The 14,206-nt window shown below is 37.7% G+C and overlaps 1 protein-coding gene across 1 annotated transcript in view; it reads left to right on the top strand.

Moving 5' to 3' along the window:
* Rad17 (Rad17 checkpoint clamp loader component) overlaps positions 1-10,919 on the top strand; it is a 163,605-nt gene extending 152,686 nt beyond the window's left edge. Inside the window, exons 7-9 of the mRNA XM_089106907.1 lie at positions 3,984-4,163; positions 8,321-8,547; positions 10,776-10,919. Coding sequence (XP_088963033.1) covers positions 3,984-4,163; positions 8,321-8,547; positions 10,776-10,919 — 551 coding nt within the window. The remainder of the gene's footprint in view (positions 1-3,983; positions 4,164-8,320; positions 8,548-10,775) is intronic.
* Positions 10,920-14,206: the final 3,287 nt, after the last annotated feature.

Here is a 14,206-nt window from a genome sequence, read left to right as displayed (position 1 = left end):
CTTCTATTCGGAACAATGAAATCACTAGCATGACGAGTTTCATAACGGTGCAAAGACCTATTGTCATTAAAATAATCACGAAAAACCTTTGGACTAACATCATACCAGCATTGATAAGCAAAAATTCCTATTTGGTAGTCTCGTAGCTGTCCTACATTCAACACTTGCAACTTGTTGAAGTAAGCTGAAGTGTTATTTACACCTTCAACATACCCACCAATAAGACGCATCGCTCTATTTTGAAAAGTCTGAACACGTTTAAAATTCACATAAAAATTACTTGCCCATAACATACAGCCATACGAAGCATATGGGTGGATCAAAGCATGGTATAAAAGCAATAAAACTCTCTGAGGTAAGAAATTTTTAAAACGACGAATCGCTCCAAGGCCAGGTGCAACCTTTGTGGCAACAACATCACTGGCGTTTCCACGAAAAATTACAATCAATGTAAAAACCTAAGTACCGGATTTCTTGAACTTGAACTACAGGCTTATTATTAAACAGAATTCTACCATCAATATCACTGGGCTTGCCTACTCTAGAATATACATAAAATTAGTCTTAGTAACATTAACTGATAACCATCTCAAACTAGTAAAAACATGTAAATTTCTCAGAGCACAATTCACTTTCAACACAAGACTATCCAAACAACGACTAGAAAACGTAACTGCAGTGTCATCAGTGAATGACGCTAAGCAACAATCTGGAAGATAAAACCTCATGCTATCCACATAAACCAGATACAGAAGTGGACCAAGGACCGATCCCTGTGGCACACCACACGACACTTGATAAGGGGAAGAAAAATCATCATCAATCATCACTTTAATAGACCTCCCACACAAATAACTTTCAAACCACTTCAAACTCACTCCTTTAACACCTAAGCATTCTAATCTTTGCAATAAAATTTTAAAATTTACCGTTTCAAATGCTTTCCTAAAATCAAAAAATACTGTTAGGGGGATTTCACCTTTTACTAAAAAATTATTTACAAAATCAACAAGATGAATGACAGTATGACTAGTGGAATGACCTTTTCGGAACCCGAATTGGGGGTGTCACTGAGTAGGCTATGTTTCGTGAGATGGTAATATAGACGGCGATGAATCACTTTTTCTAAAACTTTTTACAATAAAGGCAGTATCGATATTGGTCTCCAGTTACCGGCATCTGACGTGGCATCCCCTTTGTAAAGCGGGATAACTTTAGCTTGCTTCAACGCTTCTGGAAAGGTCCCCGTTTCCATAGATAAATTAATAATATGGAGAATACATGGTAGTATACACATTAACACAGCTTTATAAGTTCTCAGATTCACGCCATCTATCCCAGCAGAATTCGATTTTATATTTTTCACTATTTTAATCACTTCATCACTTGTACACTTTTCGAACTGGAACTCAACAGTATCTCCACGAGAGTCCACGAATTCCTCGCTAAGAAAATTTCCCCTGTCCCACCTTACACTCTCTTGAACAGACGAGCCAACCTGAGAATAAACTGGCCAAAATGAGTCGCGACCACATTTTTATCAATCACATAACTTCTGTTTATATCACTGCAAGGCAACTGACTATTTTTCTGATTTCCCAAAAACCCACTAATAGCTTGCCATGTGGCTTTGGTATCTCCCTTTCTATCAGAAAACATTTTTTCAAAATACTTCTTCTTTGCTTGCCTTCTCATACTGTTCACCTTATTCCTCACTCGCTTGAACTCTGCAAAATCTGCGTCATCCTGACTATTAAGATATTGCTCATATAACAAGTTCCTTTTTTTTATCATGTCTATTATTGCCTCCGTAATCCACGGCTTGCGGGGATCGTCCCTCTTTTGTTTGGTCAAGCGCAAGGGGCATGTTTTCTGGTTGGAATATATACATGAACTGATTGTACGCTAGAGAAGAATCACCAGGAATCCCCAGGACCGAGTCCCACTTGATACAGCTCAACTCCTCGGCAAAGCTATTCAAATTTTGCTTTTTCAGCTCACGTATCAGGTTTTTTTGTTAGCCAGGATAAGTCGTTTTCTAAGACACGTCACATGAGCAATTACCGGAAGATGATCTAAGCCTGGATATACTATCACATCTGAATAGCTTTAACTCAAATAGCTAGGTCCCACTAAAACGTTATCAATTAAGGTCGTAGAATGAGTAGAGATTCGGGTTGGTACACAAGTAAAAGGGTAAAGGTCACTTGAAATCATATAATTAAAAAAAATCCAAATTATCACCTCAAAGATCTAAAAGATTATTGTTAAAATCACCCATGCATAAAAAATCCATGCTTGTAGATGAAACCAACCTCATCAACTCCTCAAAACCTGCTACAAACTCATCCAGGCGAGCACTGGTCGGCTCATACACCAAACTAAATAAAAATTTCCTTTTTTCAATTTCCAATTCCAGATAAAAACTTTCAATCTTACCTTTTCTCCATATACCCAAATCTTCCCTCGCCATATACTTCATATTTTCGTTTTTAATATGAAGTTCGTTTTTAATTAAGTTTTTAATTAAGCGCCAATGAAATTCGTTTAAGCGCCATTTGAAATTCGTTTTTAATTAAGCGCCAATGACGCAGTAGGATTTTGGTTTTTATTTACAGTTAAGGAAGGGGGCAGTATTCAAACTCTTGTTTCTAGTGAAACTATATTCGTCTTGAACAACTTTAGAAATAACTAATAAATTAAACTGAACATTTGATGTATAATGATATTAATTGCTGAAAGCTATACAGTTCAAAATTTTACTATAATTTTAATGTTTATTTTCAATATTAAGTACAAAAGAAAATATTTGTAATAAAATTGGTTTTCAGTAATTGGTTTTTCGTGTATTTGTTTCTGCTGAGCTTTAGTTTAAAATGGCCTTTACTTTTCTTCGGAAAACTTATTTTTCGGAAAGTTTTTTTTTTAATTAATGCCAATAAAACGTTATGAAACTAATACTAACCTTACACATAACATAAGAATTTGATTTCAGAGGCTCATTATTCTCGTTATCTCAAATCAATTTTCTAACAAAAATGATAGTGTTTTAATAAATTATTTACAATCGGTTTTACCTTCTTATCCTGGCTTTTCCTAATTGCATAATTCCTTTTGTCAGATCTTCATAGGATATAATAAGGATATAAGAGGGGCACAAAAATATTTTAGAGAGTGATGTAAGCTACCATTTTAACTATGAGCACTATAGAAATAATCTAAATTTCTAATTTTTCTGGAAACAGTCTAATGAGTCTATAGGATGTAACAAAAATTATGCGGGTTTGATTTTGTGTAGCTGTTAATACTCTTCTGTATGGCTAGCCATATTTCTAGCCTTCCAGATGTTTCTATTGTTATGGGGCATGTGTTCTAATTTTTTTCAAACAGTTAAGGTTTTCTCGGGGTTGCATAGGATCAGACGTTTTTACAGAAACTGTGCACAAATGTGTTGTGCAGAACTGCAGAAATGTATGGGGAAACCATTTGCTATTAATCTAGGTTTTTTTCGTATCCTGTATTCTCAGCCCATTATAGGCTAGATTCAAATTGTCGTTGCGGTTGCAGGAGATATTCTTGCCTCTGGGAAATACACGTATTTATTCAAGCTGTCGCTATGATCTAAAAATACAGTTTAGTCATGTTAAAATCATTCTTATCGAAGCCTTTTTATTAGAATTAGTTGTCAGAGAAAGTTATTTCGGGGGAAGCGGGAATTTTGGAAGGGGGTACAAATTCGAAGAAATACCTAAAATAGCTGAATTTTTTGGAAAACGTAGAATTTTTTAGTAATAAAAATGGGGTGGTATGGTTTGCAAGACGATGTTTGTCCGTTTTAAAGGGGAGCTCCATAGCCCTTTCAAACCCTATTCGTGGGTTCTAACCGTATTCGTGGGATGTTCCGTCTACAGGTTCTGATTTTAATTTTCAGCGGTTCTTCTAATCACTTTTACAATTCAATCCCGAATTTCCTGTATTTTCAGGATGTGAAAACTTGGATAAGCTTTTCCATTCTCAGCTTCCTGTTTCAAGTAAAACTGAGAAGAAAGGAACCAAGAAAAAGTCCATCAAAAAGCAAAGCCATGAAGTTTTGGCTCCCATTGGAGGAAAAGATGCTAACCTTCTCCTCTTTCGTGTCCTTGGCAAGATTCTCTATGGTAAACGTAAGTTCTCTCCTTTGCTCTCTTTCTGCTTTTATGAAGGAAAATTCATGAAGTTTCGCCACAAAGAAACAGAGCCTACTTGTTACATAACGTATTACATAATATTACAAAATACTACATAATATTTCGCCACAGATAAATTGAGAGTTTATGTGTAAAATATCTTGTGACTCAAATTTTGTTCTTTTTACTGGCATAAGATTTTATAGTGAACCAATGAAGCTCTTAAGCGGCGGGTTAATTGGCTTACCTTCCACCTTAACGTGCAATATGATTGGCTTAAGAGAATACGTAACAGGCACAAACTAATAGAATTTAAGGACACTTTTCACCAGAGAACTATAAGAAATATATTTTCTTATAGTTCATCAAGGAGAAATATATTTTCTCCGGAGAAATATATTTTCTCCGGATTCATCAAGGTCGGACGAAGAGTCGGAAGATTTCTACTCTCAGCCCCAGAGCCTTGTCTACACCATTCCGAAGAAAGACATCGTGTTAGTCCTCGGGGATTTCAATGCCATCGTGGGGAGCGACAATAGCGGAAACGAAGATGTCATGGGCAAGTTCGGGATCGGACAGATCAACGGCAGAGGAGAACGACTCACTGAATTCTGCCGAGATAACGAGCTTTTTATCACATACACAATATTCAAGCACAGACAAAAGAGAAAAGTCACGTGGTGGTCCCCCAATGGAAGGACTGCCAACATGATAGATTATATACTGGTATCCAGCCGATGGAAATCTTCAATAACAGACACAGTGACGCTAGGAGGTGGGGACTTTGATAGTGATCACAATCTCCCCATGTCATCGCTTTGCATAAGATTAACGGCCGTTGTCAAACCGAAACAAAAAGCTCCAAAATTCTGGATAGAATCCCTTAAAGACCTGAAAATGAGACAAGAGTATATAATGCAGCTCAACGAACGACTGTCAAAGACCTTGCACGAAACACCTGATCTGCTGAGTCCAGCCGACATCGATCTACTTGTTTCGCAAAGCAGCCTGGCCGTATGCGAGACAGCTGAGCTCGTCCTCGGCCGTAAATCTGCAGAAGACTAGCCATGGATTACCCAGGAGATTATTGATATATGTACCGAGAAACGAACTCTCCAAAACAAGCAAGATCGAGAAAGCAAGGATAGATTCAAAAACCTTAAACGTCAAATTGAGAAGAAAACCCGCCAAGCACTAAAAAACATGATTACTGAAAAATGCCGGCAGTGTGAGGAGGACTTCCGTAGGGGTAACTCACACCTCATGTTCAAACGGGCCAGAGCTGACAAACCGCAAAGAAGCGATGTGCCTCAATCTCTTAGATAAAAATGGACACAAAATAACTACTTGTGCCGGAATCCGAGATCTCTGGAAAGAACACTTCCAGGAAAAGCTTAATCTCACAGTAAACCCAGATCCTGGAGTGCTTCGAAAGTTCCCAGCACACAGAGATGAGGAACCACCCCCACCACCCTTAAGGTCAGAAGTAGAAGCCGCACTCAAATCCCTCAAGTCAAATAAGGCACCCGGAATAGACGGTATACAGGCAGAACTGCTAAAAGTGGAATATGATATCGTCGTTGATCTGTACCACAAAATAGTAACAGCTGTATGGGAAATAAGATACTTCCCCGAGTCTTGGTCGAAATCTGTCATAGTGCCCCTGCACAAGAAAGGATCTAAAAGTAACTGCGAAAACTACAGACCCATATCGCTTACTTGCCAACCAGGTAAAATCCTTACGAAAATTCTCCTTGATCGGATCAGAAACCTGACAAGACACATAATCCCTGAATATCAAGCTGGCTTCCGTCAAAACCGATCCACCATAGACCAAATTTTTGTGATCAGACAGATTATGGAAAGATACCTGGAATTCGGGAAAGAGCTATACCAGTTGTTTATCGATTTCAAACAAGCTTTCGATCTAATTTGGCGAGATGGCCTATGGCACATCCTGGCACACTACGGTATTCCCATTGACATTATTGACATTATCAAGAGCATGTACGAGAAGTCGAGAAGCATGGTGCAGACCAGCGAAGGCTTTACTGAAGAATTCTCAACCTCTTCAGGAGTGCTGCAAGGATGCCTACTCTCCCCCACTCTGTTCTGCCTATTCCTGAATGCTGAACTGGCACTGGTGCCCAATGACACGGGAGCACTCATGAGTGGACACCTCTTTGACATGCTTGCATACGCCGATGACATTAATCGCCTAAACGAACAACTAGAGGAACTGCAATCAAGCGCTAACGATATTGATCATGCAGCTAGTTCCTTTGGGATGAAAATCAATGCTAACAAGACAAAAGCCATGAAGGTAACGCGGCATACAGATACAGGCCTTCAACCCAGCAAAATTATGATCCAGGGGGAAGAGATCGAGTGGGTTGACCATTTCGTTTACCTAGGATGTGAGCTGACGTCCACAAACGACTCCTCAAAAGACATTAAACGACGCCTCGCCCTTGCCTCAGCATGGTTCAAGTCATTGCGATCGATCTGGAAAAACAAACATCTGTCACTGAAACTAAAAACACGCCTTTTTCGAGCTCTTGTGGTTCAAGTAGCAACGTACGGAGCAGAGACATGGACCTTGAAAGCAGAAGACAAACGCCGGTTGGCGGCCTTTGAAACAAAATCCCTCAGGAAGCTTGCTGGCATCACCTACCTTGACCGAATATCAAACGAACGGCTATTGTCTTCGCTCAACTATTCCCAGACCATCATGCAGACCATCCAGCTTCAACAGCTTCGATGGTTAGGCCACGTTCAGCGGATGTCCCCAGCCCAACTTTCCGAAAATTGCGTTTGAAGAAAGGATTGATGCCTCCCGCCCAAAAGGACGACCTCCCAAGCGCTGGAGGGAAAACTTTCCCAGCCATCCCCTGTCGGTACTCCTTCGGACTGCAGCGAACAGGGAATCGTATAAGAAGCTCTACCATAGTTCAGTCAGAGAAGAAGCCCCGAGTCGGCCAATCCGGCCGGATGGGAGTTAAGTAAGTAAGTAACTATAAGAAATACATGAAAAGATTGCAAAACTTACAAACTTCTGCATTTCAAGAGGGAGCGGGACCTTTCTGCTTATGTGCCTGGATAAACATGCTTTTGTTTTGTAATCAGGTATCTCTTCCCGGCACAAATACAGGTTAAAGCCCTTTGAACCCGCGCCCCTCTCAAAATATCGATAATTTTGATATGGTATCTTATATTTCCATTCATTTAGAGTACTTTTGGGGATCCCCTAAATAATAATCCCCCCAAACGAAATCCTGAGTACATTTCTGCCCAGAAATTGAATTTGCTTGAATTACCTCTTTACTCTTTGATTTTAATTATCACGAAGTCGAAGTATTATAAAAAAAATACTTGAAGTTTTTTATCGCATATTTTACCACTTCAAATTTTATATAGTTCTAACTTAGGTGTCTTTTCGGTACGTTGATATAACATATTATACGATATTAAGCGTCTCTATTGTGAAGATCCCAGTTCCACAGTAAGGGACGGCAAATGCCCTCTGCTGGGAAGTGCCCCAAGTAAGGAACACTTCGTAAAGAACGATTAGGCCTATATGACATATCTTTTCATGTAAGTTTTCAGCAGGACCGTATCTAGGATATTTGTTTTTTTTTGTTTTTTTTTTGGGGGGGAGGGTACAAAAGGAGTGTTTTCGGGGGGAGGGATTACAAAAAAACTTAAACGCATCAAAAATTTGTTTATATTCATTTTTGTTACGTTTTTACGGGTCGGACAAACTTTTCGGGGGAGGGGGGGGGATTCAAATCCTGTCCTCTGAATACGACCTTGGTTGTCAGGATAACCAAACTATTATTAAAAATCGGCGTCTGAATTTGACCCCAAAAATTGAAGACTCATGAGTCGGTGCCATGCCTTCACAGCTTACAGGCATCAAGTCCGGTCTCCCAAGATCCTGTGAGTGAGAGGCACATTCAAAATTAATATTCAAAAGTTGCTGTCCGGGTTTTGCTCCGTAGTTGGGGCCATGATTTCACTGCTTAAAGGAATCGGAGCCAGAACTCCTAGGGTTTATGAGTTGGTGAAATATAAAGCCCATACGGTCCTGGGTCTGGATTCTCAAACCCTTCCCTCCATTGTGTATGCTAAAATTGGATGTCTTGTTTTTACAGGAAATCCGGAACTGGAAATCTACGGCCTCCCCCCGCACCTTCATAATGAAGAAAGATATCAGTTACAAACTGTACCAGAATTATTAGTAGAAAAATCAACTGCTCAGGGCTCAACACTGGCTTTATTTCTTCACGGAAATTTTCCACCGTTTTTTAAGAAACTTGAAGATTATTCAATTGCAGCAGAAAGTCTTAGCTACGCAGATTATATTGCAAGCCAATGGACTGTAAGTTTTCAAACTTTTTTTATTAGGCAAACACAAATGCAACTGCTGTTCCATTAGTGAAAAATACAACTTTTTTTCTTTAAAATACAACTGCTTCTCTTTTGATACTTTTTCAATCAGCTTGAATATTATTCAAATGCAAAAGGAGGTCTCATCTGCGCAGGCTATGTTGCAAGCCAATGGACTGTAAGTTTTCCAACTTTTTTTTATTAGGCAAACACAAATGCAACTGCTGTTGCATTTGTGAAAAATACAACTTTTTTTCTTTAAAATACAACTGCTTCTCTTTTGATACTTTTTTCAATCAGCTTGAATATTATTCAAATGCAAAAGGAGGTCTCATCTGCGCAGGCTATGTTGCAAGCCAATGGACTGTAAGTTTTCCAACTTTTTTTTTATTAGGCAAACACAAATACAACTGCTGTTGCATTTGTGAAAAATACAACTTTTTTTCTTTAAAATACAACTGCTTCTCTTTTGATACTTTTTTCAATCAGCTTGAATATTATTCAAATGCAAAAGGAGGTCTCATCTGCGCAGGCTATGTTGCAAGCCAATGGACTGTAAGTTTTCAAACTTTTTTTATTAGGCAAACACAAATGCAACTGCTGTTGCATTAGTGAAAAATACAACTTTTTTTCTTTAAAATACAACTGCTTCTCTTTTGATACTTTTTTCAATCATCTTGAATATTATTCAAGTGCAAAAGGAGTTCTCATCTGCGCAGGCTATATTGCAAGCCAATGGACTGTAAGTTTTTCAGCTTTTTTTTATTAGGCAAACACAAATGCAACTGCTTTTGCATTTGTGAAAAATGCAACTTTTTTCTTTAAAATGCAACTGCTTCTCTTTTGATACCTTTTTCAATCAGCTTGAATATTATTCAAATGCAAAAGGAGGTCTCATCTGCGCAGGCTATATTGCAAGCCAATGGACTGTAAGTTTTCCAACTTTTTTATTTGGCAAACACAAATGCAACTGCTATTGCATTTGTGAAAAATGCAACTTTTTTCTTTAAAATGCAACTGCTTCTCTTTTGATACCTTTTTCAATCAGCTTGAATATTATTTAAATGCAAAAGGAGGTCTCATCTGCGCAGGCTATATTGCAAGCCAATGGACTGTAAGTTTTCCAACTTTTTTTTTTATTAGGCAAACACAAATGCAACTGCTATTGCATTTGTGAAAAATGCAACTTTTTTCTTTAAAATGCAACTGCTTCTCTTTTGATACCTTTTTCAATCAGCTTGAATATTATTCAAATGCAAAAGGAGGTCTCATCTGCGTATGCTGTTGAATTTGTGAAAAATGCAACTTTTTTCTTTAAAATGCAAGTGAATGCAAAATGCTTCTCTTTTGATACTTTTTTCAATCAGCTTGAATATTATTCAAATGCAAAAGGAGGTCTCATCTGCGCAGGCTATATTGTGAGCCAGTGGATTGTGATTTTTTCGGTGTCCAGCTAATTCCTCCCCGGATAATTCCCCTCCTTACACCGCCTCCCCTTCCTCCGCGGAAAATTTCACCCGGAAAACTCTCTTCCCCGAAAAATCCTCAGCATAAAATCCCTCCGTAGGAACTTCCCCCAGATTATTCATCCCGTGGAAGATTCCCTCCCGCGTTCATTCTTTTTGGACGTCCTTATCTTTTTGATTAGGTAAAGAATCTAAAAGAAGCAAAACTTTACTAAAAGCCTAACAGAACGTAACTAAAAACAAAAGATTAAAAAAAAAAAAACTTAAAGTCAGTTCTAGCATTACGTCCTTGCTATTTCTATGCTTCTAGTATACCAAAAAACCAGTGTTGAATGTAAGTATTCTCTTTAGCATAAATTGGGACTCTTTTATACTATAGTTCAATAATTTTGTCTGAAAAAAAATTATGAAAAAGGTTGATTCTGCCAGAATATTGTAATTTTTACGGGGTCTGACGATAAAATTCGTAGACTTATTTTGTTGCGAGAGGGGTTGCAAGACCAGTGAGTGATATTAGTGTTAGCTGTCTCCCGCTAAGGACGTAATGGGGTAAAAATAGATTTCGCTGGTATTCCACAGCCAAGCTTACTACGAACAAACTGGTGTATAATTTAACAAACCTAGCATATACTTCCAGTAGAAAACGGAATGACTGGAGGGAGGGGGGGGGGGGGTGAGAATGATCTCGAAAATCCTAGTGATAAAAATTTGTATATTCACCTATTTCTCCCGATCCAAAAATGATATTATCAAGTTGTATGATATTATCAAGAACTATAAAAACGTCAATACGGTCCAACTGCATGGAGGTTATGCATTAGCGTCTACAAACAAGAAGTATGAAGAAGAAGCATACGTTGAAGAAGAAGAAGAAGCATACGTTGCATATTCAATATAAACCGCCTTGTAAGTGAAGGGCTGGTTGCCCATTGATCACTTTTGACTCTTAAAAAAAAAAAAAAGAACTAGAGCTTTCAATTTCCAATCGAATGAGCCCTCTCCAAAGTTAATACGATCGCCCCTTCCACAAAAGGGGTCGTTGGAGGTTTTTACAGAGGATAGCCGCTGTTTGTTTGCATTTCACTCAGTCCTAAAATAGTTGTTTCTTTTTTGTGAAAAATTCCTTGTGAAAGCAGGAAAAACGAACTGGGAAGCTCTTGAGAGGATTTAACCAGATCACGGTGCCCATCTTCTGGAAACAAGTTGGTTCTTCAAGTGACTGGTGAGGTTCAGAAAGAGAATTTTAATGAAGAGCGTTCGGGGATCTCCTTTAATAATCGTTTGTACTTGAAGAAGGGCTCTCCACAGTCAGACATTTAATTTTACTTTCCACCTTGAAGTAATGTAACGTCTGCGTGAAAGAATTCACAGAAAAAGGCCCCATTTTAGGCAATATCAGTCATGAATTCTCCACGACGACAATGAAACCTCATTGCCAAGGGGTTTTAGCCAGAACAGTCCTTTCTCATTCTACTCACTGAATAATTTTACAAGACTTGAAAGGGCATGATTTTTAGTCGAGGGCCAATGTACCATAATTTCTTTTAAATATTTTTGATTAGGCAAGTAAAAAAATATTACGCATATGTAAACAATATTGTATCTAAAATGATCAGATATATCTCGCACTTATTTAAAATGAGTTAGAAACTGAGAAAGATTCATCTGATAGAATTTGTAATCTGTTTTTACTGGTAGATTAGACTAGTTGCTTTTATAAAGATTGGGAAGTAGTGATGTAGGTTGGGAAACAATACCCTGTTTTAATATGAAGTGTTTTAGTATATATGGTTCAAATACTACCTAAAATAATGTATGCACTAAAATGAAGCCACCCTGTTCAGCTTCAAATTGAAATTTTAGCCATTTTTTTATGTAAAAAAAAGTACCCCGAAATTCAGCCGCAATTTTTACGGCCCTATTGCAGGCACTAAATACATTTAGCACATACTAATAAAAGAGTTGTGAAGTAGACACCGCGAGCTACTTCACAAAGTATTTTACCGAAATTGTTCCGTCCACCTTGTTGCCGTTGTGATAAAAATCCTCCTATTCGCTTTATTGTAAAATTGTGGAAGTTTTAGTTGCAAACTTTCGGATTTATTTACTATAACTATTACTGCAACTATTAACTATGATTTGTAACTATTAAATATAACTTATTAGTGCTGCTACTGAAAACTTATTGCCGTACCATGCCACCTGAGGCGTACACAGCTGTGCTGGCTATATTTCGCTCTAATCTTTTTAGAGCTGCACTCTTTTTCCCTTCCGTGAAGTTCCCGTATCCGTAAAGTCCCACTTTCAAGCTGTTCTTAACCCTTTCGAGGACATTCTGCTTTTTGTTCAGCCCCAGAGAGGTTGTCAAAGATCATGGTTTGGGAAACCAAACCATGCCTTCCTCCATCCAGAAATATAATTATGCTCCTCCAAAATTGTTATATTATTGGGAAACGTATCCTTGTATATAAATTATATAAACTTAAACATAGTATTTTTACATATACATTATATAAACTTAAACATAGTATTCTTATATATAAATTATATAAACTTAAACATAATATTCTTATATATAAATTATATAAACTTAAACATAGTATTTCCTATTATAAATGGGAAACTTAAATTTGATATAAATTATTACTAACTATTTTCCTCCTAAAAGAAATTATTTTCCTCCATCCAGAAATCTAACGTTTCAATCTTTGGCAATCGTAAGAACAGTCTTTGGCCATACATTATCCTTCACGGCCTAGCCACGTAGATCTAGTAATTTTAACTTTTATTTTGTTCTAGCCCATATGATCCCCATCTTTCGTATTTCATGATGAAAATTTGAAACATGCATCGCCTATTAGATAGTGGACATTCTATTATAGTTAAAAAAGTAAGAAAACTGAATACAAAAATCAATGCTCCTTGATATACTACCAAGGGCTTATCCAGGATTTTCATCTTGGGAGGGGGACTGGTTATTTTTTTCGGGGGGGGGGGGGGGTACAAAAAATACTTTACAAAACGCAAAAAAAATTTGTTTCGTACTTGTTAATTAAACGAAACACACCCAAGAAGTGAAGTTATGTTAACTCTAATGAAATATAACCTTCAAATAACTTTAGTTTGTATAATAATATAATTTGGGCTATATATTTGCACGATAGGGGGGATGGGGGTAAAGTATTTGGACAGCGCCCCTAACCTAATCTTAAACCCCCCCCCTCCATCCCCTAATATGCAAATATATAGCCAAAATTATACAACTCAAAGGCATTATGTCACCCGTTACTGGTCTTTGTGGCTATGAACCAGTTTTCTGTGATCTAACCTAAGCGTAGTTCTTGAACTACGTTATCAGAACGTCTAAGAAGTGCTTCGTTTAATTAACAAGTACTATTTGTTTATATGCAATTTTTTCTTTTAATTTTTAAGAATCGTAATTTTTTTTTTTGGGGGGGGGGTTGGGGATTCAAATCTGGTAAACCCCCCTCCCCTGGATAAGTCCTTGCATACGACCATTCTAAGTTCAACATTCAAGCTTTGATAAGAGTGGAAACAATTTAAGCTACACTTACGATGCTTTTGGTAGCATAATATGAAAGAAATTAGAATCAGATGATGGAACCACATCTTTCTTACAGCTTATTGTTTAGCATACAGTCATCCAAACAAACGCCTAAAACCATTAGTCAATTTTTTAGGAAACTTTCTGGCATATCCTTTTCATTACTTCGAAGTGCCCACGTTTCAGAGCCATTTTAAATCACCATCATTACTGTAGCATCTAGTATTCTGATATTATTTTAGACTTATTTTCCTATTCTTCCGACCTTCCAACCTTACGCCTTGGCTATTCTTCTTTTTACAACTTTACTGTGGTGGCCAGCGTTTACCCCCCCCCCCATCCCGCTGAAAATACCCCTCTGTAAAATATATCCCCGCTGAAAGGAAATGTTCCCAAAAATTTTCTCCCCACTGAAAATTCCTCCAGACAATCCCCTCCCCCTGCAGAAAACTCCCCCGCGAAAAATGTCAGTATGTTTCCAATAACAAATACTATCTGAAAGGCAATAGACAAATTACAGAACTTAAAAATGCACTTAAACTTCTACAATGGGGTTATCTGATTGTTTTGTACCTAGGGAGGGGAGGGATACCTCAAGAATTGCCTTTTAATGCTAAAAT

Source organism: Artemia sp. Qi Xiang Cuo, chromosome 21, assembly GCF_049724085.1.
Source record: "Artemia sp. Qi Xiang Cuo chromosome 21, ASM4972408v1, whole genome shotgun sequence".
In the NCBI taxonomy this organism is placed as follows: Eukaryota; Metazoa; Arthropoda; class Branchiopoda; order Anostraca; family Artemiidae; genus Artemia; species Artemia sp. Qi Xiang Cuo.
This window is presented reverse-complemented; position numbering and strand designations above follow the sequence as displayed.